Genomic DNA, 24,764 nt, shown 5'->3' on the forward strand with positions numbered 1-24,764 from the left:
TGTTAAATAAGATCCTGTGTATGGGGGTCCCAAACTGAAGATGAGTACTCCAAGAGTGGGCGAACTAAGGTGAAATATGCATTTTCTTTGATGGATTTATTGCAAGAGTACAGGTTCCTTTTTATAAAGCCAAGTGATCTATTTGATAATACGGTTGATGTGTTTATTCCAGGTTAGGTTGTTAGTAATATCAACTCCAAGATAGGCGTGACACGCCGTGGATTCCAGTGGGGATTGTCCTAGGGTGTAATTGTAGACCTTGTGATTACGAACATGTGTAATCCGCATGACAAAGCACTTTTTGGTGTTGAAGTGCATTTGCCAATCATCCTGCCACTGAGCCAGGGTGTCAAGGTCATCTTGGAGTTGATCCTGGTCAAATTGATTAGAAATATTACGATACACGACACAATCATCCGCGAACAGTCTAACTTCAGAAGTAATATTATTGGACATAACACAGGTCATTAATGAAAGCTAAAAAAAGCAAGGGTCCCAGCACTCTTGAGTGTTTGGACAAGCGGAACGGTCTTTTGCACATTTTTGTCCACCTCTCTGTTTGTAAACAAACCAGGAGGTCGAAATAAATCCTCCTCGCCGAATACTGAAAGTCAGCGTAATAGTACGGCACTATATATGTTTTCATATCATATTTTGTGGTGAAAAATGATTATATAACAAATGTGTAATTTGCAATCATTTTTGGAGCAACGATTTCTTCGAACCGACGGCTAAGTGTGTATGTGAATGCACATTAAACACATACAAACACATACACAGCACAGCACCTGTTGGAACTCCCGGTCGGAGCTAGACTTGCTTGCCAGTCCTATATACGCCGTACCTATGTATATTAAGGACTGGCTTACGCCATTTTGGATGTCAATGGGAAATACACACTTAACGATTTTGCGCCGGTTAGAAACTTGAAAAAAATCTTAAAAATTTTATCAACGTATATAAAAGTGGTACCAACCTTATTGTGCTTGCTAATTTAAGACTCGGTTGAAACAAAATTAAGGATCGAATGCATTTTAGGGTCCAAAAAGGCAAAATTATCGTCAAAGTTCTGCCGAAATCGGCATCCTTGCGAAGGGTTCAGAATTCGAATCGGGAACGAAAATATCTGATCTTTGCGATCAAAAACACAAAATTACAACTTTAAACATACTATTGGCAAAAGACATTATTACCAAACAATATAGAATATAAAATTTGACATCATTTTCTCAAAATATTGAAGAAATTTGCTCACTAGACATCGAAAAAGTACGCAATCCAATTCCTGTTCAAACGCGTGAGAAACTGAAAGTGCATAATCCCGACTATAGCCCAAAATATTAAATTCTCGATCATGAGAGCCAACTTGGGTACGCACAGTTATTTGCGCCGAGCGTACTACGCAATTACCGGCGCTTACGGCGCAAACACAGCTTTTGAGAATTGACCAATCACACAGTCGTACAAGCGGCTAGGGGACGCAGGGGTAACCTTGTCAATCAAATACTTCATCTATTGTGTCCAATACTTAATCCGATAAGTGATCCATGTATCGATAAAATATGGAATTAAACTATAGCGGCAAGCACTTTTAATACTTTACGAGGTGATTCAGTCAGGTACCTGGATTCAGCATTCAATAACAGGATGCCATGACTTAATTTATTCTTTATGATTACGATTAAAACAAACAAACAATAATAAAAATATAAACAAAATAATGATAATATTATAAGAATATAAGGCATAGGCCTATAAGATTTCTTTTATTAAAGAAATTAAACATTTTTTTATCATAGGCCTAAGTATGAATTCGTAACGTTATACCAGAGAAATGTTATATTAAAATGCGCTTTGTGATTTTTAATTTGGTTAAAACTAAGCTTGCACTTTAATCATTCTCATATTGTTAATACAAATAGGAATGCGTCTTAATTTGTGTTATTCAATTTTGAATTATGTTCAATTATCCCAGCAAACACAAAATGTTTTTGAGTTTTCGACATCATTCGCAAAAGGTTAGAAAAGGTTGCCAGAAAATGTTTAAATATCAGGTTATATAAAGGCTATATAAAGGGAATAAAACCTATTCATAACATTCAAAAACATTTTTTGATAACTTACTGCAAATAGTCTCAAACCTATCATTATTTAAGTGGTGACAAAATATTGGCAAAAATGTTTGCAGATAATATTTTTCAATAACATTTCGAAAACATTTAAAAATATTTTTGTAGTGTGTTTCCATGTAAAACTGTTTAAAATGTTTTCATGCCCTTTATTTAACCCGACATTTAATGTTATAAAATCGTTTTTACCAAAACACAAACCCAAAAATATAGGCCTAACCTGTTTAAAAGCGTTTTAAAAGCGTTTTGTGTTTGCCAGGATGGCATTTAGACCTTCACATTAAAATGTTATTATTATTATCATTAGGCCTATTTTTATAACATTGTGATGATTTTTCATTATTATTATAAATTTCTATTTCATTTAAAATTGTAATATTTTATATTTATATAACTTTTATTCCATGCACAATATGCGCACACGTACACGTAGTCAATTTCGCACAGTGTTCCTCTGGGGATATAAATTGCCTATCGATTGAAATGATCATGGATATAAACGTATTGGTGATGTCATAAGCTTAACTTTGGTGGACAATTCTGTCGGTCCGTGTCACGTCACTTCCGGTTGATGATGTTCGAGTGAAAACAAGTCCCTGATTCGATTTTTGTTGATGATTTCTGTCATTGGTGTAATGTAAATTTCGATCGCAAATAGTCAGTGGAATCAAACAACCGTTTCTAAGTCTTCAGAGTGAAAGAAACTTACTTGATTTACCGTTTATATACTGACAAACTTAAAATTAAATTCCATGGTCGAGTGTCGTTTTTTTCGAAATTGAATGTCACTCCAGCAACATCGCTATGTAGCCTCCTTCACAGCCGGTTTCTGTTGTACACAACAAACCGTGAGCCACATGCAGTTTGGGCCCGAGACTAGAGATAGCCCGGATGTCCGACCGACAGAATAGAATAATATTTGATTCAAGGTTACCCCTGCGTCCCCTAGCCGCTTGTCACAGTCGTTGCTACATGTAGGCAAGGTCAAGGTTCGGTCATGCAGGTCGCGAGATCGTGTCTATGAAAAGTACGCTGACGCAGAATTGTGCATCCTCTCATGATCGAGAAATTGTTATTTTGGCTATAGTCGGAGCCGGGAGTTTCAATTATTGGAACTGATGGACACCATATCATGGAACATGGTAGTCCGAGGTGCTCTGACGATAACACTCCGATCGCCAGGCAATACAAGGCGGTAGAGGAAGCACCTCTGCGCTCTTGTTCTCGCTGGGATAAGAGGGATTATAATCTCCTAATCGATCTTGACATCATCGCACCTCCTCATCCTACTTCAGTCATGCAGTTGATCAATATTAACCTGGGCACAAGTCCCGTGTATGTGCATGCACTGACGATGTGCTATGACCCCGGCCTATGATCAGGGTTGCCAAAACTTTTTAGCCCAAGTCGCGGGTATTAGCCGTGAAATGTCGCCTAAATAGCCAAAAAAATCGCCTAAAATTTTAAAAGTCGATTTAGGGGGTTCTACACCCCCTTTTATTTTGAAATTTTGGAAAATGCTGAAATAAATTCTAAAAACAACAAAAACTCGAAAAATGAAAAAAAAAAAAATTAAAAAAAAGTGGAAGAAATAGTCGATTTGAGGGGGGGGTTACATCCCGCTTTTAATATTTTGGAATTTTTGGGAAAAGCTGAATTAAAAAATAAAAAAAATTAAAGAAAAATTAAAAGACGGCTCAGGAGGTTCTACACCCCTTTCTTTCTATTTTTTTGAAAATGCTGAAATAAATTATAAAAAACTAATAAAAACTGATTTTTTTGTTATAGGCTTACTGTAAGAAAAATTTATTTGTGAATTTTTGTGGAAATATTGAAATAAATTATAAACTAATAAAACTGGAAAAAAAATGTTTAAACTGCAAGAAAACAAACGTGACATTTTGGGGAAATGCTGAAATAATGAAAAACTAACAAACATTTTCAAAAATTTCAGAAAAAAATAAACTGCAAGAAAAATAAAATGTTGACTTTTGACGGGGTTCTGCACTACCTTTTTAATTTTTGGGAAATGCTGAAACAAATTATAAACAAACGAACAAAAATTATTTAAAAAAATGCCAGGAAAACAAACACATTTATTATAGACATGCCATTCATTACAATGTAGGCCTACACAAATTTGCCTTCAGCTGAGTTATATCAACATTTGCATGTATATTTTTAATCAACCCCAAAATGACCAGGTCCGTGTATAATGACTCAGTGCAGTGGTACTTTTGATCATCATGCCGTTTCAAAAGAAAATATGCGGTATATAGGCCTACGTGTTTGCACATTTTATTTCAAAAGAACCGCCAACGGAAAAAAAAAACTTATGTTGAAGTAGAAACTTGGCACCCCGCTGACACTAAGATCTAAGAAGCTACTTAAGTCGTCTTAAACCACTTGTGAGTATTTAGATGGGAATATTCTAAGGATAATCCTCCAGCTCAAGTGGTCTTGAGCAACAACATGTGATGTGATTAACCAGCCCCCTCCCTGTGCGTGTCATTGTCATGGGAAGCACACTTACCACAAAGTGTTTTGTAACTTTTGTTTATTGAACTAGTTGTTTGGTGCTTTTTGTTGAATGACCATTGAAAGAATTGGCAATCATGGTCAAAAAATAAGTTTTGAAGTCGGCTTTGTCACAAATCGCCCAACATTTAATATATTTCGCGGGTGAGATTTTCAAAGTAGCCCAAATGTCGCGAAATCGCGGGAGCACTTTCTTTGTCGCGGGACGGAAGTCAGAAATCGCCCAATTGGGCGCCCAAATCGCGGGTTTGGCAACCCTGCCTATGATGACAAGCAGTATGAAATGAATGTATATGAGCATCAACGTTAGAAATCAGAGGTCACCTAAGGATACCTGGCACATAGCGATATCTGCTTTCTATAAAACAAGAGAACACGAATAAAATGCAAACTTAGACTTATGGGTACAGGGTGTACAAAATGCACCACAATGAACAAAATAATATGCCCACGTAAATAGATGTGCCCGAGGTTTTATGAATGAAATAAAAAGAATATGAAATAATAATATAATAATAATAATAATAATTATATGTCCCTCGAAAATTAAAATAAATCGACGTTTTATTTACCCGTGATAATTCCTTAAATTATTAATGAATAACAAGAAATAAAAATAACATTAAGGAAAAAAATTAGTGGGCCTATATTTATTTATTTACTGTGGATGATTTTACTTACTTACTTATTTATTTAAAATGAAAAAAAAAAAAAAAAAAAATTAATTAAAAAAAAAAAGAGAAAAAAAAGAAAAGATCCAAGGCTTTTATCAAACGCAATTTACAGCTTTAAAAGTTGCACTGGTAACTTTTTATCACAAAGAATGCCCTTGGATATACTACAAAAAATAATAAAATCCCTACTACTTAGGCCTACACTATTTTTTTTCATGTTTAATACGCCAAACAAACGTTTTTTTAGGCCTATAAATAATATAAAAAATAAATAAAATTATGATTTATAGGTACTCTCTTCTCAGTTTATATAAAAATAATGAAGTGTTTTAATAAAGTACATACTATCAAAATAATAAAGTTAAACACTACGCATGTGTAAAGCCATCTTTCTTTCTTTCTTTCTTTCTTTCTTGTGGAAATTCCTCCTCTTGTGTAGGAGCACCTCCGTAATCACGGAGTAAAGTTAAGTTCATGGGAGTTCACAAAAACACTCTCCCGACAACATAAAAGTTTCAGTCACAAGTATAATGACACTGTAGTCACAAATTCACAATAATTATATCCACAAATATATATATACAAAAAGTCAAATTTCTTCTTCTTGGCGGCGACAAGCAAGTGCGATTTTCTGCAAATATGGCAAAATGGAGCAAACAGTTAATCTTGGTCAGGGAGTGTTACAATGTATTCATTCAAGCAACATCAAGACAGCGCGGCAAGTCACTGTATTATAAGTCAATGACGTCACGGTCGTTGTCGATTGCCGATCTATTGATTAGTTGTCGGTCAGGCAATCTAAACATCGATATAGAGTGATTGGGAATTTATAATCCCTCTTATCCCAGCGAGAACAAGAGCGCAGAGGTGCTTCCTCTACCGCCTTGTCAGGCAATCTACGTTATTGTAGTAGGCCAGTGGGACAACGAAAACGCTACGTGAACGAGCTAGGAACATGGGTACAGGAAATATTTAGCCTAAATTTGTGTACAGATAAATAAATGAGATATCGATTCCTACCATATGACGTTTGGAATATTACCTGTAATCAGAGTGTCCGTAAACACCGGTCATCGCCAATTTATGAAGAGTGATGATAGGAGTCTTGTCCAAAAAGAAGCCTAAAGAAGAGTAGTTCATGCGTTTTCGGCTACGGCAAAAATCCAGAAATGATGATATTGTTTTTTAACCTTTGACCGGCACTTTTGACCTCAAATAGTTTTTACACATTTTAAACCTTAAATGTAAGCAATATCATAAATAATAACTTGAAATGTGTGAAAGTTGTATAAATTTGTATTTTAAAGGCTAATTTACATTTTAAATGCTTAAAAATATTTATTTTATTCGAAAATAATTTGACCTTTTTGTGACGTTGCAATTTTGGACATCACAAATGTCAAAATCAAAACAGACAAGAGAGCAAGAAACAAATGCATGAAGATCAATGAACAATAAACAAAAATAATAACCTGATTTTTGTGTAGGTAAGTCACTGAATCATATTTCCGAAGCGATTAAGGACTCTCGGCGATCCTGACTTTTAGACCACCCTCGCTATATACTAATATAGGGCTCAAATATTACTATTTCATCAAGGTTTAATATTCTAACAAGTTAAACTAAAAGTTTCATCTGAGGAGTCAAGCTTTAAACTATTTTAAAGCAACAATATCCAACAAGCTAAAAACGATTTTTTTACCCGTTTTTTAACAAGCTAAAACCAATTTTTGAAAAGAAGCTTTAACATCAATTTTTTCATTGTAAAAACCATCTAAACAAGCTTTAAAAATACAGTGACCTACCTAATATTACTAATCTATGTTTCCGATGATATCCAAGAAGCTAAAATATTGTGAAAGAGGGCAGGGCTTTGAGTAATGAGGGAAATACAGGGTAAAATACATCACGTTTTTCGAGAAATTCGCCATCTTGAATAAATGCAGAATTGCGTCATGCAGTAAAAGCGATGTCAAAGCGCTTGAAAATGCATGATACGCGAGCGTAAATTACCGTCAAAATGAGCGTACATCAAGCGCTTGTGCTCGTGAAAACTTCGGAGCTGGCATCACCGGTTTTGTAACCAGCTCTTTTACGTCAAAAATAGCTATAAAAACGTGAATTTTGGAACAAAATAAAGCTTGTTTGATGGAATAAAAGGTATGTTTGTACAGTTGAAAACATGTTTAACCTTGTTGCGAAAGTTTAATATGATAAATTTGCAATTTGTACCTTATATAGCTCGGGTGGTCTAAAAGTCAGGATCGCCGGACTCTCAAACAATCGAACGAATTACCATAAAAATTGCAGGTCTCAGCTTAAAATATGAAAGTAAAAAAGGGCCAAACACATGACAAAAAAAAAATCATTTTTAAAACATGAATTGAAAATCATGGATAAGGAGTCAAGCATGCAAGTTGAGCATGCTGAGCAGAGTGCAGACAGTGTAAATTATAAGTTTTTGCAGATTATATTTATTTACAAGTTTAATCTGAATTTATACTTGATCGCCGAGCAATTGCGATGCACGCTCGCGCTTCTGGATGGCGATGGGCAATCGTCAAATCTTGCGATGATGCATCGCCATCGGCCGCCGCACTTTCTTACTAAAGTCTAAAATTAAAAATATTCTGTAAGACTGTATGCCACAAAATACATTTTTAGAACATCCAGCGTGCACTATCAATAATTATAAGTATGCCAGGCAAATTCGCCGAAAATGTCAATGCATTTTTACATAGAAATTTAAAACAACTGGCAGAAGAAGGAAACCTGCATAAATTAGGGGTTCATTCATATATTTTCATGACTAAGCGGTTGTTTATGCCCGAGGGCGCTTGCCCGAGGGCATAAACAACCGCTTAGTCATGAAAATATATGAATGAACCCCGCTCATACATACCAGAACATTTTGTGATTCTTATTTCATCAAAATAATGACAAAAGATAACAAGGAACATCATAAAAAGCGATGAATTTCCTTCGCTTTTCTTTACCCGAGATCGCACATCAGCCACGGGCATAAACGCTGTTTATGCCCGGCTCTCAACCAATCACGCGCCCGTTATATGTAGACGTTGCAATTTTGGACATCACAAATGTCAAAATCAAAACAGACAAGAGAGCAAGAAACAAATGCATGAAGATCAATGAACAATAAACAAAAATAATAACCTGATTTTTGTGTAGGTAAGTCACTGAATCATATTTCCGAAGCGATTAAGGACTCTCGGCGATCCTGACTTTTAGACCACCCTCGCTATATAGGGCTCAAATATTACTATTTCATCAAGGTTTAATATTCTAACAAGCTTAAACTAAAAGTTTCATCTGAGGAGTCAAGCTTTAAACTATTAAGCAACAATATCCAACAAGCTAAAAACGATTTTTTTACCCGTTTTTTAACAAGCTAAAACCAATTTTTGAAAAGAAGCTTTAACATCAATTTTTTCATTGTAAAAACCATCTAAACAAGCTTTAAAAATACAGTGACCTACCTAATATTACTAATCTATGTTTCCGATGATATCCAAGAAGCTAAAATATTGTGAAAGAGGGCAGGGCTTTGAGTAATGAGGGAAATTACGGGGTAAAATACATCACGTTTTTCGAGAAATTCGCCATCTTGAATAAATGCAGAATTGCGTCATGCAGTAAAAGCGATGTCAAAGCGCGCTTGAAAATGCATGATACTGTGAGCGTAAATTACCGTCAAAATGAGCGTACATCAAGCGCTTGTGCTACTGTGAAAACTTGAGCTGGCATCACGGTTTTGTAACCAGCTCTTTTACGTCAAAAATAGCTATAAAAGCGTGAATTTTGGAACAAAATAAAGCTTGTTTGATGGAATAAAAGGTATGTTTGTACAGTTGAAAACATGTTTAACCTTGTTGCGAAAGTTTAATATGATAAATTTGCAATTTGTACCTTATATAGCTCGGGTGGTCTAAAAGTCAGGATCGCCGGACTCTCTAACAATCGAACTAATTACCATAAAAATTGCAGGTCTCAGCTTAAAATATGAAAGTAAAAAGGGCCAAACACATGACAAAAAAAAAATCATTTTTAAAACATGAATTGAAAATCATGGATAAGGAGTCAAGCATGCAAGTTGAGCATGCTGAGCAGAGTGCAGACAGTGTAAATTATAAGTTTTTGCAGATTATATTTATTTACAAGTTTAATCTGAATTTATACTTGATCGCCGAGCAATTGCGATGCACCGCTCGCGCTTCTGGATGGCGATGGGCAATCGTCAAATCTTGCGATGATGCATCGCCATCGGCCGCTCGCACTTTCTTACTAAAGTCTAAAATTAAAAATATTCTGTAAGACTGTATGCCACAAAATACATTTTTAGAACATCCAGCGTGCACTATCAATAATTATAAGTATGCCAGGCAAATTAGCGAAAATGTCAATGCATTTTACATAGAAATTTAAAACAACTGGCAGAAGAAGAAACCTGCATAAATTAGGGGTTCATTCATATATTTTCATGACTAAGCGGTTGTTTATGCCCGAGGGCCGCTTATGCCCGAGGGCATAAACAACCGCTTAGTCATGAAAATATATGAATGAACCCGCTCATACATACCAGAACATTTTGTGATTCTTATTTCATCAAAATAATGACAAAAGATAACAAGGAACATCATAAAAAGCGATGAATTTCCTTCGTTTTCTTTACCCGAGATCGCACATCCGGGCCACGGCATAAACGCTGTTTATGCCCGGCTCGACTCAATCACGCTACCGTTATATAGCGCGTATGTATGAATATGTTTTCTATACTTCACTTGACCCAAATATATGATTTTTTATGGTGATAAGACACTCGCTCATGGAATTTTAGAGGGATTTTGATAGCAGTTCCATTAAAAAAACCTGCTATCATAATGAGACAAAAGATCTAGAAACACCCCCGAATTTTGCTAGCTGAATCTTTTTGACATTGTTTGATGAAAGTCAATCTTTGACAAGATGTAACTTTGCTACGGAAAGTGCTATGAAAAAAGGGTTTTCAGTTTTGGCTTTGTTTACTCAAGGGCTTTAATTTGATATATAAAATGATGCATTGCATTCACCTAGCATACCTAATTTTGCCATCAAACTGCATCATTTTATCAGAGAAGATGTAAGAAAAGGAGAGAGAACAAAATTATATCCTTGAGAAAATCCCATAGGTTATCCTGTCCCATCTATTCATAGTCCTTTATTCTGAAGTAGTTAGACATCCACTTGAAATACCCTGTGATGTTATATGTGTGGTTGAAAAACTGTAATTTTGTATGTAGGCTCAGTATATTGTACACATGATACTATTATTATATAGGCCAATTGTATATAGGCCTATATGTACATGCATTAAATACATATGTTTTCACCTGCATGCTTGCTTTGTGAAAGCCTAGCAAAAAAACAAAAAATATTACCCCTCCAATTTTTTTTGATATTTTGTAGACAACATATGGGGTATAATTCCAACCCAAATTCGCCTCGCGGTCACGTGGGCAACAAGGTCAAATTCAAGGTCAAAGTGCAGAAAAAAAGGTCACAAATTTTCTCTTACTCCTACACACTAAATGATAGTAGATTTGGATTCTTTGAGAGATTAGCTAAAAAATGGGACCAATTTCAGCTCAATAGGACCTACGGTTACGGAGATATGGTCGCGACAATATTGATGGGCGCGCCATTTTTCGCCGAAATTGCAAAAAATGGGCGGGGCATGCGCGAAAACCGTACATCCGATTAAGCTAAAATTTGAAATTTGAGCTTTGCCAGCCAAAATCACCCTGTATAGTGTATACCAATTTTGAACAAATTTGAAGGGGGTGAGGTGTTTCCCATTGGGTGAATTGAGAAATAATGACCCCTCAGCGATTGGTATTGATTGATTGGCTTGACTCTCTGAAAACGGAAGTAAATACTGAGCATGCTTGAAAATTGCTTTTCTGGAAAAGTGATTTTCGTAGTTGCTGACCCCCGGGTGCTGACCATCCATCCATTGGTGATTTTCAAATGTTAATTTAAATTCACAAACGCCGAGTCCGAAATCACAAAACATTCATAGTGTTAGGCCAAGTAAAAGAAAAAATGAATTTCTTGTCCCGCCCGTATCGTTTTTTGCTGTTGTATCAAAATTTTTTGTTTACAAAAAAACAAACAATAAAAAGACGAAATTTCAATTGATTTTCACTGTGTCAGTACCTTTTCTAGTCTCATTTGTAGCTACAGTTGTAGTTCTATTTGCGGGACACATGGAAGTTTTGCCGAAAAGACTCTAGATCTAGCTTTTGGTGATATTTTAGGGTTATTTTAGCCTGTTGAATGAAAAGTCACAGCCCTGTTAGTATCCAAATTTTACATTAAACAATTCCATTTTGTTTATTTGATTTAGAATTTTTCTGTTCATAATTTTCTTCAAAAAAATACAGGATCCTGTGTATCGATTTAAGTTATGGCTTCTACACCAATGGCCTGCGAGGATCCAAACGATGAGTACAGAGAACTAGAGGGTAACCATATGAATGAGAATGGGTTCATCACAGATACATCGCCTGCTTCAAACATCGTCATTCCTGAAACTCCAAGGTAGGACAAGAAATTTTAGTGGAATTAGTGTCAGGCCTTTCAATAGTGAAGGCCTGTTCTGATTCTCCCAAGTTTAACTTGTTTAAATTTTTTTGAGATGTTGTGCAAATTCCAATGTATACATACAAATTTGCGCGATATCTGAAATAAATTCTTAGTATTATTTACTTTTGGATTTATTACAAGACCTGGGTTTTGAGATGTGAGTAAACTGAAGTTAAAGGGGCATTTCGTGATCCACAGCCTCATCTCCCAAGTTTTCTCAAAAAATTTTGAGATTTTTATCTTTTTAGGACACCCACTTCACACAATAATGGAACCACTTCACTCCCAGGAAACCCACTTGAAGTGAAGTGGATGTCCTAAAAGTGAAGTGATTGCCTTTGTTAAGTGAAGTGGTGTCCTAAGAAGTGCCTTAAGTTCAATTCTTTAGTGACCTAACTTCACCTAAGTTGAATTGAGGCACAAAGAAGTGTAGAGATAATTCCCTATTGTAGTAGGGTATTAATCTTAGGTTGATTTGTCCTTCTTAGGGCTCATATTGAAATATTCTACCACGTTTTCACACAGAAAGAAGGCAGGATTCCCTCGCTATGCTCAAGCGTCTCAGGAAAGCTCGGTCATAAAGCGGATGGATTATATGCATCAGTGATACATGTACACCCTGCCCAGGATTTTAACAAAAGAAGGCTAGCACAGGAAAGCTGCAGGATGGCGCACACCTTCCTGTGTAAGGGAATTTCAATATGAGCCCTTAGGACCTTTTTAGTTTACAGTGTTATATAATGTTTATGTACAAAATATTTCATGCAGATTAATTTGTTTTGCAAATTATATATCATCAAATTTTAATTACATTCTGGTACACCAGAACGAACTTACAAAACAGTGGCCTATGGAGCATACACATAATCATGTATAACTCAAAAATGCAGAAATCAAAATCAACTGAAATTTTGAGAATGAGCTTTTTTCGTGGATATCTACCGAAAAATGATATAATTTAAGAGGATGCTAGGATCACAAAATACTTCTTTAAATTAAATTTATGTAGTACATCATACATGTACATTGTTTGCAATAATCAATGTTTTCCTTTGACGATTAATTTTGTTATTCATTATCTTTATATTATAGCCCATCTATGCCTAAGAAAAAATTGCACCAACCAAGAACAGATACTGGCTTTGATATCTTGAGAGAGTATTTTTTGCTGATCTCCCATCGCACAAGATTAAAACAAGCAAGAAGAAGCTAGACAAAGAGCTCCGCCCATCTGCATCTGCAAATGTTCATTTGGAGTCTGGTAGTGCAAACAAGACAGTGCAGCCAGTTACTTCACATCCAAAAGTGATGTCTTCAGTAGGACAAAAACCTTCCTCAGATAATGTACTGAAGAAGCAACATGGTTCATCAGATAAACATGAAGCATCTAAAAATATGGATAGCTCATCATCATCTGATGATGATAATGATATCCCTCTCTTTCAGAGGATTAAAAAGAAGAGGAAAATAGACAAGAGAAATGGTTCATTATTTGGGAGCAATATTGGTGAATTATCATCATCTGGAAGAGGATCTGCGAATTCTGAGATGACAAAAAATCATATAGGCTCATCATCAAGAAACCATATCGAGCCACCTACTTTTTTGCCCAAACACGGTTCAAATAAGATTAAAAATGGATCTGGTAGCAAAGGGATAAAATTAATTTCTGAACCATTTGCACGAAAAGAATTGAATCAAAAGACGTCAAACATGAAAGAGACGGTTGTTCGAAAACATCCTACAACAAAGGTGCAATCTTCTTCCAAAAGGAAGTCTAATCTACCCACCAGGTTTTGCAGGGACAATGAATCTCAGGGAACTGCTGATGTGAATAGTGCCATTTCAAAACAGAGCGGTTTAGAGAGACTAAAAAAATCACAATCATCATCACACAGTACAAATAGTCAATCCAGCGCATTAGTGTCGAACACTCAGAAATCATGTATGTTGCAATCTAAAGTCTATGAATCGGATCCAGGACCTGCTAGTAGCAAGGGGTCAAAGGTCAAGAATAAGAGGAAATCTCCTCCTGGAAACACTGTGTGCGATAGCAAGAACAACGTCATTCAACGACGAATTAAAGATTTATTTGGTTCCGACACAGAGTCGGAAGGTGATATCCTTGAAACGGAGGAACAGGTTCGTGCAAGAAATTCTAAGCAGATATCTCCAAATCGTAGCTCTTCTGGGAATGATGTCAGTATTAAGAAAAAGAATAAATCTACTTCTAGAAAGACTGCATGCAACAGTGACAAAGATAGTCAGTCTAAGCGGCATTCATCTTGCCATAATAAGTTACAGGGTCATTTAAATGAACGGGGTGAGGCATTTGTGAGAGATTTTCGGCAGTCGACATCTGCCGGTTCAGACTCAAACAGAGGTAAAAAGACGAAGAAGTCTAAGCCTTGCCCTATTGTATCTGATGACAGTACTGACACAGAACCTGAGGTTTCGTTGTTAACTGCTAGACCGGCAGTTGTGAGAAATAAGTGCAATAGTCAAGAACAAACAGCAAAGCATGTGGGTGAGACGAGAAACGAGTCGTCACACTCGGATGATTCGGATGTGGAAATGATGAGTGCAAAAGAAAGTCCAGAGAAAAGTCCAGTATTCAACAGAGCAGTTACTCCTCCTTTGCGTAGAAGGTATGAAGAAAGAAGGGGTGGTGATAGACAATCATCAAATTCAAATTTGGCAGGCTCCAGGGTGTCAAGAACTTCAAAAGTGAACAACAGAAGGAGGATAGCAGAAGAACATGCGAGTAGTGATTCTGATGTTGTTCCTGTCGACGATGAGGTTGAGTTGGTTTCACCACATGGTCTGTCTAGAAGGCACGGCCATGAAGTTGTGCTTGGAAGAAACAGCATTCACTTTGGTGCTGAATTAAGCAGGCGAGTAGGGGGTAGTAGTGAGCTTGGAAGTCCAATAGATTTAGGTAGTATTATGAGAGTATCGTCTTCAGATCTTTCACGGCCCGGTCCGTCGTTCCACCAGGAAAGACGACGAAGGAAGCGACCTAGCCGAGGTGCAGGAAATCATGAAAGGACGTCAAGAGGTGCTGGCAGCAGCAGCACAGCTGAAACACAACAAAGACAGCTTGAGGCTGATGAACAGTTGGCAAGAGATCTTGCTAGTGGCAAGATCAGTACACCAATAAGTGGTAGGAAGATGAAGAGGAAAGGAAGCAAGTCAAGTAGTAGAAGGAATAGGCAGATGGCGGAGGATGAGGCGTTGGCTAGGGAACTGGCTAGTGGGAATATTAGAACACCTGTAGACCAGCAGAGACCATCTCAACAAATTGATGATGATGAAGCACTTGCAAGGCAGCTGCAGGTTAGTTCAATTTGTTCATTTTAAAGGCAATCATAACATTATGCCTTATATGTTAAAAAAATAATTACCAAGCATGGTTTTATTTCAAACAAAAGACACAGCTTTGAGGGTCAACAGCAGTGTTAAATTTGGTCATTAAAACATGCTATAAAAAATAAGCTACTGAATTTACTTTAAAATATAGGATTTAAGGCTCTCTCCAATTCCCGGGTACGCGAGTTCCCGCCCGTTCTTGGCCTACCCGGGTCCGAATTCACAGGTCAAAGTACCTGAAAAACGCAACAAAAAATCTACCGTATTGTCTGTAATAAACATTCCCCCTCTAATCAACACCCCTCCAATTTTTCTATGAAAAATTGACAAAAATGCAAACATTTCCATGCCATATCATTTTACTTTGAGTAAGCTTGAGAACTTGCATTGATTGTGATTGTCAGTCATGTGAGTGACGATCGCTAGCTAAATTGCATGGTCAAAACCTACTACGACTCAAACTTCCATCCATTTCATTGCCTAATTATTCACTAATTTCATCAGATTCTTGCTTGATGATATGCAATTATGGGTGTAATTATGTTGTATTTACCACGAAAATGTCATTACTCCATGGGCGCCGCCATATTAGATAATCATAAATCCCTCCTTTCTACAGGAGCACCATCGGGAAATTTAACCTGATTTTAAAGTTTTTTTCACTGAAAATTCACTTCCAATAACGCCCCCCTTTTGGAAAAATGCAACGCCCTTGGGGTGTTTATTACAAACAATACGGTAGGTCCAGTGGTTCTCCAAAGTCGCTGAAAACTATGACCCGGATTTCCGCCCAAAAATTCAATCGGGTACACGAGTACATAATTACCCGTTAGTTGAGAGCCTTAATAGGATTAATCTAATGTTACTGTTAAGGCAATATAACCAGATTAGTCGATTATTATTATTTACTAGATTTCGCGGTTCTCGGGTTGGGTGGTTACCCAACACCCGTTACCCATATAGACCTACTTGCCCTGACCTTTTAAACTACTAATAAGCCTCTGCACGTTGCCGTTTTGGAATCCGATGAGATGCACCTACACGATTAACCACACTGTAATGCTTTCCGATGCTCGCTTTCGCCCGGTCAGTATACTCCGCGACTACGCGATAGCACGCACGCCGACACGCACCACGAGCACGCATTAGCGAAAGCCACGCGACGCCGATAAGCGCCAGCGGACAGAGGGACGACGCTTGAGCATGCGTTAGCGAGCCACGCGACGCGATAGCGCCATGGACATAGGGACGCCACGGACGGACACGCCATGATTAGTATTATGATGAAATCAATAACTTGACTATTGTTAAATGATAACATAAGGAACCTTTGCATGTAATGATATTGACCAGTGCTGTACGGTGCGACCATTTTAGGCGCATTGGCGACTAGATATTTTCTGATGCGACTAAATATTCAATCCCTGGCGCCAATGGCGCCCAACTGTTGAAGCTTTTAATCGCCAGCAAATGCAAAACATGTATGTAACGTTGCATTCAAGAGTACGAATGTATGCTATGAATATCCATTTATCATGATGTCTCGATGGGGACTTCCTGGGAAACATATAGGCCTACCTACACTGTACATGCTGTGTATGAAGTATGTAGCGTTCAATGGAAATATGTAGATTGAGTACAGCAGCTATGAACATTCGTCAACACACGTGGCTGTTCAGTTGGCGCCTCAGATTTTTTACCTGGGAGCAAAATATGGGCGCCCAAATTTATAAAGTTAGGAGCCATTGGCGCCTCAATCAGTTTTTGCACCGTACAGCACTGATATTGACCAATACAAATGTACCATTAATGCCGAGTAATTAGTTCATAGTTCGTTATAATAACAAGCTTTGAAGCAGCGTCGACGATCGATCCAAAGATAACACAAATTTGAATGTAGAGTGCCTACCAATTTTGAAGACTGAATGATGAATTTGTGTTCATTTATTCAACAGGAACAATTTAATGCAGAGGCAATGGAGGAGCCACAAGAAGATGACACCGATACCTCCAGTAATCGCTGTCTATTAATATTCCTGGTCAGGTAAGCCATCGTGATTATCCCCAGTTACAAAATGTAGGATCATCAGGGCCTGATCTGATCAGGGCATAATTTAGGCAAAAAAAAAAAAATTGTTTTGTTGCCCTCAAGCGCCCGGTCGAAAATCATTCAAATCTCCGACCGGTATTTTTATTTTATTTCAGTACATTTGTACATTTTCAAACTTTTTCCCTCTTTCTCAGTGGAAGAATAGTGTTTTACTCAGTTCAGAGCTCCATATATATCAAAAAACATCAAGATTTCCAAAAATGCAAGACTAAAAATATGTTGCCAAGTCGTGAACTTTTTCACTTTCGCAAATTTGTTTACAAACGCAATCATGACGTTGTCAGGTCTGAGAAGGAGACTTCCGGCTCCGGTCTGTGGATTCGCCATGCACTCGACACAAATAGAAATGTTCTAAAATATCGGTAATTTTTTTTTAACGTAAAAATGTATTGTGATATTGGTGAATATTTATTCAAGAAAATATACGTGAATTTTATTAAATAAAATTCATCAAAAATCAAACAATTTCATTTAAACTTTGCCCCGAACTATCGTTCTCTGAACAAGGTATGCATGCTGTCACTCAGAACCGTGCGTATAGGCAGCTCGTAGGAATCGGGCATGCTGATCAAAATGGACGGCTACGCTGTTTGTTTGACAGCCTCCGTAGGCCAGAAAGTGCACTTTAGTCGAGTGGCGAGTATTTCTTTGGATGATGATTTCGATGCTCTGTTCCATATCCAAAAGGGAGACATTCCCTGCCTTCTTTTGTCCGAGGTAAAACTCGCTCGCTGTTTACTGTATGTTCTCATTTGATATTGTCATTTCATATATTTTGTGTACAAAAAAATACATTTGAACGGTGCAGTAATTCAATCTTAAAAAAAAAAAAAAAAAAAAAACCGACCGCCGACCCAAAATTCCAATTTTTCCACTTGAGGGCAACACAACAATTTTTTTTTTTTGGCCTTAGTGTCAGAATTTTGCATAGCAAAAAGGTTTTATTTGTATAGCAATAATTATGTATAGCAATAGCATGTTTTTTTTTTTTGTTTGCATAGCAATTTAGCTAGATTGTTTGTAAAATGCGATGCGATACCGGTTATATTATGCCCTGGATCTGATAAACTCTTGCAATATCTCACAAAACTCATTGGAACTCATGGATTGTAGCACTTCTATTTTTTTATGGTGGAGTAGAGTGTGTGTACTAGGCTTGGGCGATATCGCACCCTGCGATATATCGTGATATTAAATCCTTATCGCGATGACGATATGTAGAAATAGTGACAGGCGATATACTTATAATTGGTCTCCCATCCACTCAGCAGGCCACGATCAACTAAATGTTTAATGTGCATGAGGGCAGCATTGGTCTCCCATCCACTCAGCAGGCCACGATCAACTAAATGTTCAATGCGCATGAGGGCAGCAGTGGTCTCCCATCCACTCAGCAGGCCACGATCAACTAAATGTTCAATGCGTATGAGGGCAGCAGTGGTCTCCCATCCACTCAGCAGGCCACGATCAACTCAATGTTCATGCAATGCAATAGCGGCAACCATGCACAATTTTAATGGCAGCAAATGGTTTCATACTGTTTTTAATGACGTTTCGGATTATAAAGAAGCTGTTTTGAACGATGGCAGTGGATTGAATAAGTATGTTTTGTACTTGTTTATTTGTATACTAATTGCTTCACTGTTTGGCAGGCCGTTTTGCACCCATATACCAGTGAACTTCTGATATGGCATGCATGCATGTATGGACAAAAATATCGTCAGATGGCGATATCGCGATAGGTTTTTGACTGCGATATGCGATATGCAAAAGACTGACGATGCCCAAGCCTAGTGTGTACATATAATTACCTTACTTGTTCCATTAACCGTCCATGACCCTTTAAGCACCCACTCAGTCACTTTTTCTTCTTTCAAAATAAGAAATCACTTGATTAATTTTCGCCCCATTTAAACGCCCCTTTCGAAAAGTTGCCCGCCCTTGAGGCATTAATGCAGTATTTTTGTAAGTTTATAAACCAGCACTTAGTTTGTAACTTCACTCCTAATTATTGCATGCATTCATTTTTACTTTAGCATCCGTTTACCTTCCACTATGAGATGGGAATTTCGCGTTTCCAAGGCCATACCCGACTTTCAATCCTGTAATGGAGCCGGTAGTAATGGGAGAGCTTCCAGATTCCCCACCTAGGACAAGACGTAGAGGCAGGAGCAGGGTAGGTTATATGATACGGCACATGGTCTTTTCTGATCAGGGCAAAGTAGCTTTCAAAAGTTATGAGCAAAAAAGAAATAGATTATATTAACCCTAACTACCTAAGCAGTAGCATAGGGGGCAGAGTGCCTCCCTGATAAACAATGAATGAGAAAAGTGCCCCTCTTTGAAACAATGAAGGAGAAAATTGGGATGGAAAAGAAAAGGGGTAAAGAGCCCATTTTCCACCAAAATTCATGCTGAACATGGGCCAAAATAGTGCACAATACCACATTTTTGTGCGCTACACATTGTCCAAATAAAGCGGTGTTTTTGAAGCTCAATGTCTTTACATCTGTAGTCTCTAAAAAATGCTTTTCTAAATAAAATTCCTTTAAAAGGAAAGCCAGCCTCAATGTAGAAGAGGTCTTGTAATTAGTTTTGGTCAATGTGAAAGGCATTTTTAGGATCACGGCTTACTACATCCATGTTACATGAAAAGTATTGTAATATATCCCACCGATATTACTGTGTTAAAATGATGCAACTGTGAAATTGTTTTTGTCTTTGCTCAAATTTTTTTATTTCACCACTGCCGACCAAGAAAACTGGCTACACCCCTGTGCCTAAGAGCTGTTTGGCTAATGGAGAGGAAAGGAATGAATAAAGAGAGTGGATGAACAAAAAAGTTGAGGCAACTGGTAGCCATGGGTGTTCATAAATATCAAAAAAGTGAAATTCCATGATATATACAGATTATGGCATATAGCCGATTTTTAATAAATAAAATCTGTTATTAATCATGACAAATGCATTCAATAAATGGTCATAAAAAGGTTCAATTATACACAATAAAAGTGAAGTATACTATATGTTATCAAACGCAAGTTATAAATGAGGGCTCTGGATCTACTGGTTTATTGATCGCGAAACACCAAGTAAAAAATCCACTACATAATTTCGAGCAGCACGTTTCCTGAGGACTTTGCCTGTGAACATTGAAATTGATCAGAGACTTTGAGCTGTCAGTCATGCAAGGCTCAGTAGCTGAAGGGAGTATCCCATCATGCATTGCAGTATATCTGCTTGCTCCATAGCAAATGTATTCAAAAAATAAGTAAGAGCCGCTTAGATATTGAGAGCTATGGAGAGTTTCCCTATATGGATAAGCACCCCTGATTTAAGCAAGTTAAATTGAAGTGACGGATTTTGTGTACACTTTCTATAGCACCTGCAGTTCTATTATGGTACCACAAAGCCTGATGGGATAGGCCTATCAGCTGTTGTGCATGCAAGGCAACTATTTGTTTATCAATTCAATCTAACCGCAAGGACCTGATGAGAGTTCAACTTTTGTGCCAGGCCGCCAATGCAAAGTGCCACAAATTGCTCAAGTGGTTGTGTATGCTGTAGTTAGTGGTAACGGCACATGCCCAATGAGACCTGGATGACCAATCACAAGCCTAGTCCAGTTTCTGGCTCACACTGAACAAGAGTCCAGTTTCTGGCTCACACTGAACAAGTCTAGTCCAGTTTCTGGCTCACACTGAACAAGCCTAGTCCAGTTTCTGGCTCACACTGAACAAGCCTAGTCCAGTTTCTGGCTCACACTGAACAAGCCTAGTCCAGTTTCTTGCTCACACTGAACAAGCCTAGTCCAGGTTCTGGCTCACACTGAACAAGCCTAGTCCAGTTTCTGGCTCACACTGAACAAGCCTAGTTCAGTTTCTGGCTCACACTGAACAATCTCACCCATTGACGACAATGTTAAATCAGCTAACCACTATCCAATGTTAGAGGTCCACTTGGAGAGCTATATGGATATATACCATTTTGCACCCTGATGTGGTAGTGACGTCAAAGCATTCAGGCAGCTGTTTTGTGCACAGATCTATGTGGCATTTTAAAAGCATGTGTGTGTGTATGCCAGTGCTTTGAGCGAAGCTGGCGATTTAAAGCTGCGCCCAGTGTAATGCGTACTGACTTCGCCGCCACATTTGGGTGACGAATAGTACACTAAACCTGGTTAGGGAGTACAAACTCTGAAAACATCGGCTTTGGAAAATCTGTTAATTGTGTAAATTAATAATTCAAATCAGAGTTTATTAAGGGGTACTACACCCCTCGATAAATTTGTGTCTATTTTTGCATTTTTCTCAAAAACTAAAAACACACTGGTAACAAAAGTTATGTATATTATAGGGGCAAGGAATCCAATTACTACACTGGAATTTCAGTGTCCCACGACAAGCGGTTTGTTATTTATGATAAGAAATAAGGTACCGCTAGGATGTACCTCATTTCCTGTCATATATACTGAACCGCTTGTCTTGAGTCACTGAAATTTCAGTGTAGTAATTGGATTCCTTGCCCCAATAATATACATAACTTTTGTTACCAGTGTGTCATTATTTTTTTTGAGAAAAATGCAAAAATAGTCACAAATTTACCACAGGGGTGTAGTACACCCTTAAGCTAGAGTATCATTGGCAAGTGGACTACAGAGAAGTCTATGAAAGACAAAACTTTGAAGATCAACAGCAGTTTTTGCCATTAGTGTTAGAAGTTCTTTGACTTACTCTTCAGAATCCTAAAAAGTATAATCTCTAAGTATTGGAGATTCAATGACGATATGTGTGTTGATATTTTATTTCTTCACAGGGCAGAGGTGGCAGGGGTAGACGAGGCCGTAACTCTGGCAGTGTGCACATACAGTTCTTTCCCATGGATGCATCTATGGATTCAGATTATGAGGTAAGCAGTAGGTAACTGCAATTAGCTGCCCTGTGAACATTTGGCAATTTACACAGAGTATATTGTAACATCTACACATGGCAGCTATTGCACTTACCAACTTCTGGCACTGAGCAGTCGATATTGAATAGCCCATTCCTGCCTTCCTACAGGAATCCAAAGTAATTTTTTTAGTACTTTTGTGGTCCGGGTATGTGCTGGTGATCGGCGATCGCATAGAAGTGGTGAGGTCATCTCCACTTGTACGGGCAGACAACCAATGGGTCAACCGTCTTGTTATCAAGACCGTTAATCAGCCAATCAGTGTGATTGTTTATCATTTCTGTGTTTATGCTCGCTTGTGTAGGCTTGGCGCACAGCACAGACCCCGGAAGTTATAAAAAAATTCACTTTATTTTAGAGCTGGGTTGAACAGCTCCCCTTCACTGCTGCCCAGTTTGGAGCTGAAAATGGGCAACAGCAGCCATACTTTTAGTCATTAACACCTCGTTTAAAATCAACATTCAATAAGGAAAATTCAAATCCCCTGGTGTAGAGTTTCAAATTGCTATTTTAAAAATACCTTACTGCACTCAGCTGATTTTCTGGTTGTTGATAGTTGGGTGATGTCACTCAATAATATTTTTAAAAAAATATAATGCTAGAGTGAACAAAAGTCCATGAGGAGTAACACAGGTCAAGAACTTATATAGGCACAAAGGTACTATAAAAGGCAACCACATGGGCCAGTCAGTGGTTCACAGTAGCTTAGGGACAACAAGAGAGAAGGGCTACAGTAAAGCATCAGAAACATGAAACAAGATGCTTATGCACGCACTCTGCTCTTGAATGATGGTGCGCCGTTGTCAGATATGTCCCAGACTACTTCATCTGGTACGTGTAGGCTATTCCAAGTGTGAACTGGAGTTTGGATGAAGGTCCTGCCAGTAGATATAGTAGAGCATGGCAAGCCATGGACAAGGTTAGGGTTAGGGCCCTAACCCTAACTCTATGCCCTCATCAGTCGGTCCCAGTAGTCCAGTACTTACAGCAGTAACACACAATAAATCATGATATTGGTGTTCGGCATCCTTCAAATGAGGTATAATAATAGGTCGAAAATGTTTACATCTTTCAAATTGGCATTATCAGAGGTAAACGTTTTATTAGTAACTAAATACATTCACCATTTATTTTGGCAGAGTTTATGGGAGCTTGCAGACCGAGTCGGACCGGCCGTTCAGCAGGGACTCTCAGCTGAAGTACTCAGTTTACTACCCACCTTTACCTACAAGGCATCGGAGGAGAACCAGGGCAAGAACTGCACCATATGTATGATGGACTATGAGCAAGGAGATGATCTGAGACGCTTGCCGTGTTTTCATGATTACCATACTACTTGCATAGATAGATGGTTAGCGGTAAGTTGGTATACAGGGTGGTTATATTGTTGTTAAATGGTTTATGGAATCATGATGTGGGGCCATAGTGGTCAGCGACAACCTGTAAAGTGTGCTGAGGCTTGTGGATCAACGTCTAGGCCTTGTGCCTGTGCGTAGCGCACTATAAATCGCTGCGCTTTAAACAAAAAATTTTATGTGAGATACGATAAAGTAAAATGAGTCTGATGTTGATCAAAATCAAAATTCAGTTTTCAAATTCATTACATGGGCCATTTGCAGAGCTTTAGTTTGATGTAAACAACATTATAGTGAGACTGGCGGTTCCAGAGATATACAATAAAATAGAAAGGAAGTTGAATACTATTGTTGATTATATCTCAAACTCAATATTCCTGACATCCGACTCATTTTGCTTGATCACATCACATATAAGGCCAAAAATTAGAGAGTAATTAAGGGCTGGGGTATGAGCGTTTGGACAGTATTTATTTTGGGACATTAGAGCACATCAGACATATCGAATTGCATTCTGAATACGAAGAATGTCATTCTGATATCAAATAATTTTGATTTTTGAAATTCGCAATTTAATACACATTCTATGGCAAATCATTAAAATTGATATTTTGATATTTAACAGTACTTGAAGTAAACTTTATAAATCTGATGATTTATACTTAAAGTGTATGTAGGTGGGATGAAAACCCGACGATCAATTGAAAATTTTGACCTTTCAGTATTGAAGATATGGATTTTTTTCCCAAAACACCAAAAAAATTAGGTCTTTTGGGAAAAAATCCATATCTTCAATATGATAGGTCAAAATTTTCAATTGACCGTCGGCTTTTCCTCCCTGCTACATACACTTTAAGAATATATCATTAGATTTATATGATTTACCGAGGACTGTTATATATCAAAATTTGAAAAATATCAAATTTTTATAATTTGTCATAAAATTTGTATTATATTGTGATTTTAAAAAATGAAAATTATTTGATATCAGAAAGAC

General features: G+C 37.6%; 2 protein-coding genes and 1 long non-coding RNA gene across 3 annotated transcripts in view; 2 read left to right on the plus strand and 1 right to left on the minus strand.

Moving 5' to 3' along the window:
* Positions 1-6,526, minus strand: part of LOC140155566 (RING finger protein 141-like) — a 29,128-nt gene extending 22,602 nt beyond the window's left edge. Inside the window, exon 1 of the mRNA XM_072178453.1 lies at positions 6,384-6,526. The gene's annotated coding sequence lies outside the window, so the exon portion shown is untranslated. The remainder of the gene's footprint in view (positions 1-6,383) is intronic.
* A 1,921-nt stretch (positions 6,527-8,447) lies between these two features.
* LOC140155567 (uncharacterized) lies at positions 8,448-13,133 on the plus strand. Its single transcript, XR_011859399.1, has 3 exons — positions 8,448-8,530; positions 11,782-11,938; positions 13,076-13,133. It is a non-coding gene; the product is annotated as an uncharacterized lncRNA (long non-coding RNA).
* An 18-nt stretch (positions 13,134-13,151) lies between these two features.
* On the plus strand, positions 13,152-23,591 carry LOC140155568 (uncharacterized). Its single transcript, XM_072178455.1, has 5 exons — positions 13,152-15,319; positions 17,308-17,396; positions 19,499-19,638; positions 22,278-22,370; positions 23,552-23,591. Exons 1-3 carry the CDS (start codon positions 13,292-13,294, stop codon positions 19,611-19,613), a joined length of 2,232 nt encoding a protein of 743 aa, XP_072034556.1. The 5' UTR covers positions 13,152-13,291; the 3' UTR covers positions 19,614-19,638; positions 22,278-22,370; positions 23,552-23,591.
* The last annotated feature ends 1,173 nt before the right edge of the window (positions 23,592-24,764 follow it).

Source organism: Amphiura filiformis, chromosome 6 (assembly GCF_039555335.1).
Source record: "Amphiura filiformis chromosome 6, Afil_fr2py, whole genome shotgun sequence".
Taxonomy (NCBI): Eukaryota; Metazoa; Echinodermata; class Ophiuroidea; order Amphilepidida; family Amphiuridae; genus Amphiura; species Amphiura filiformis.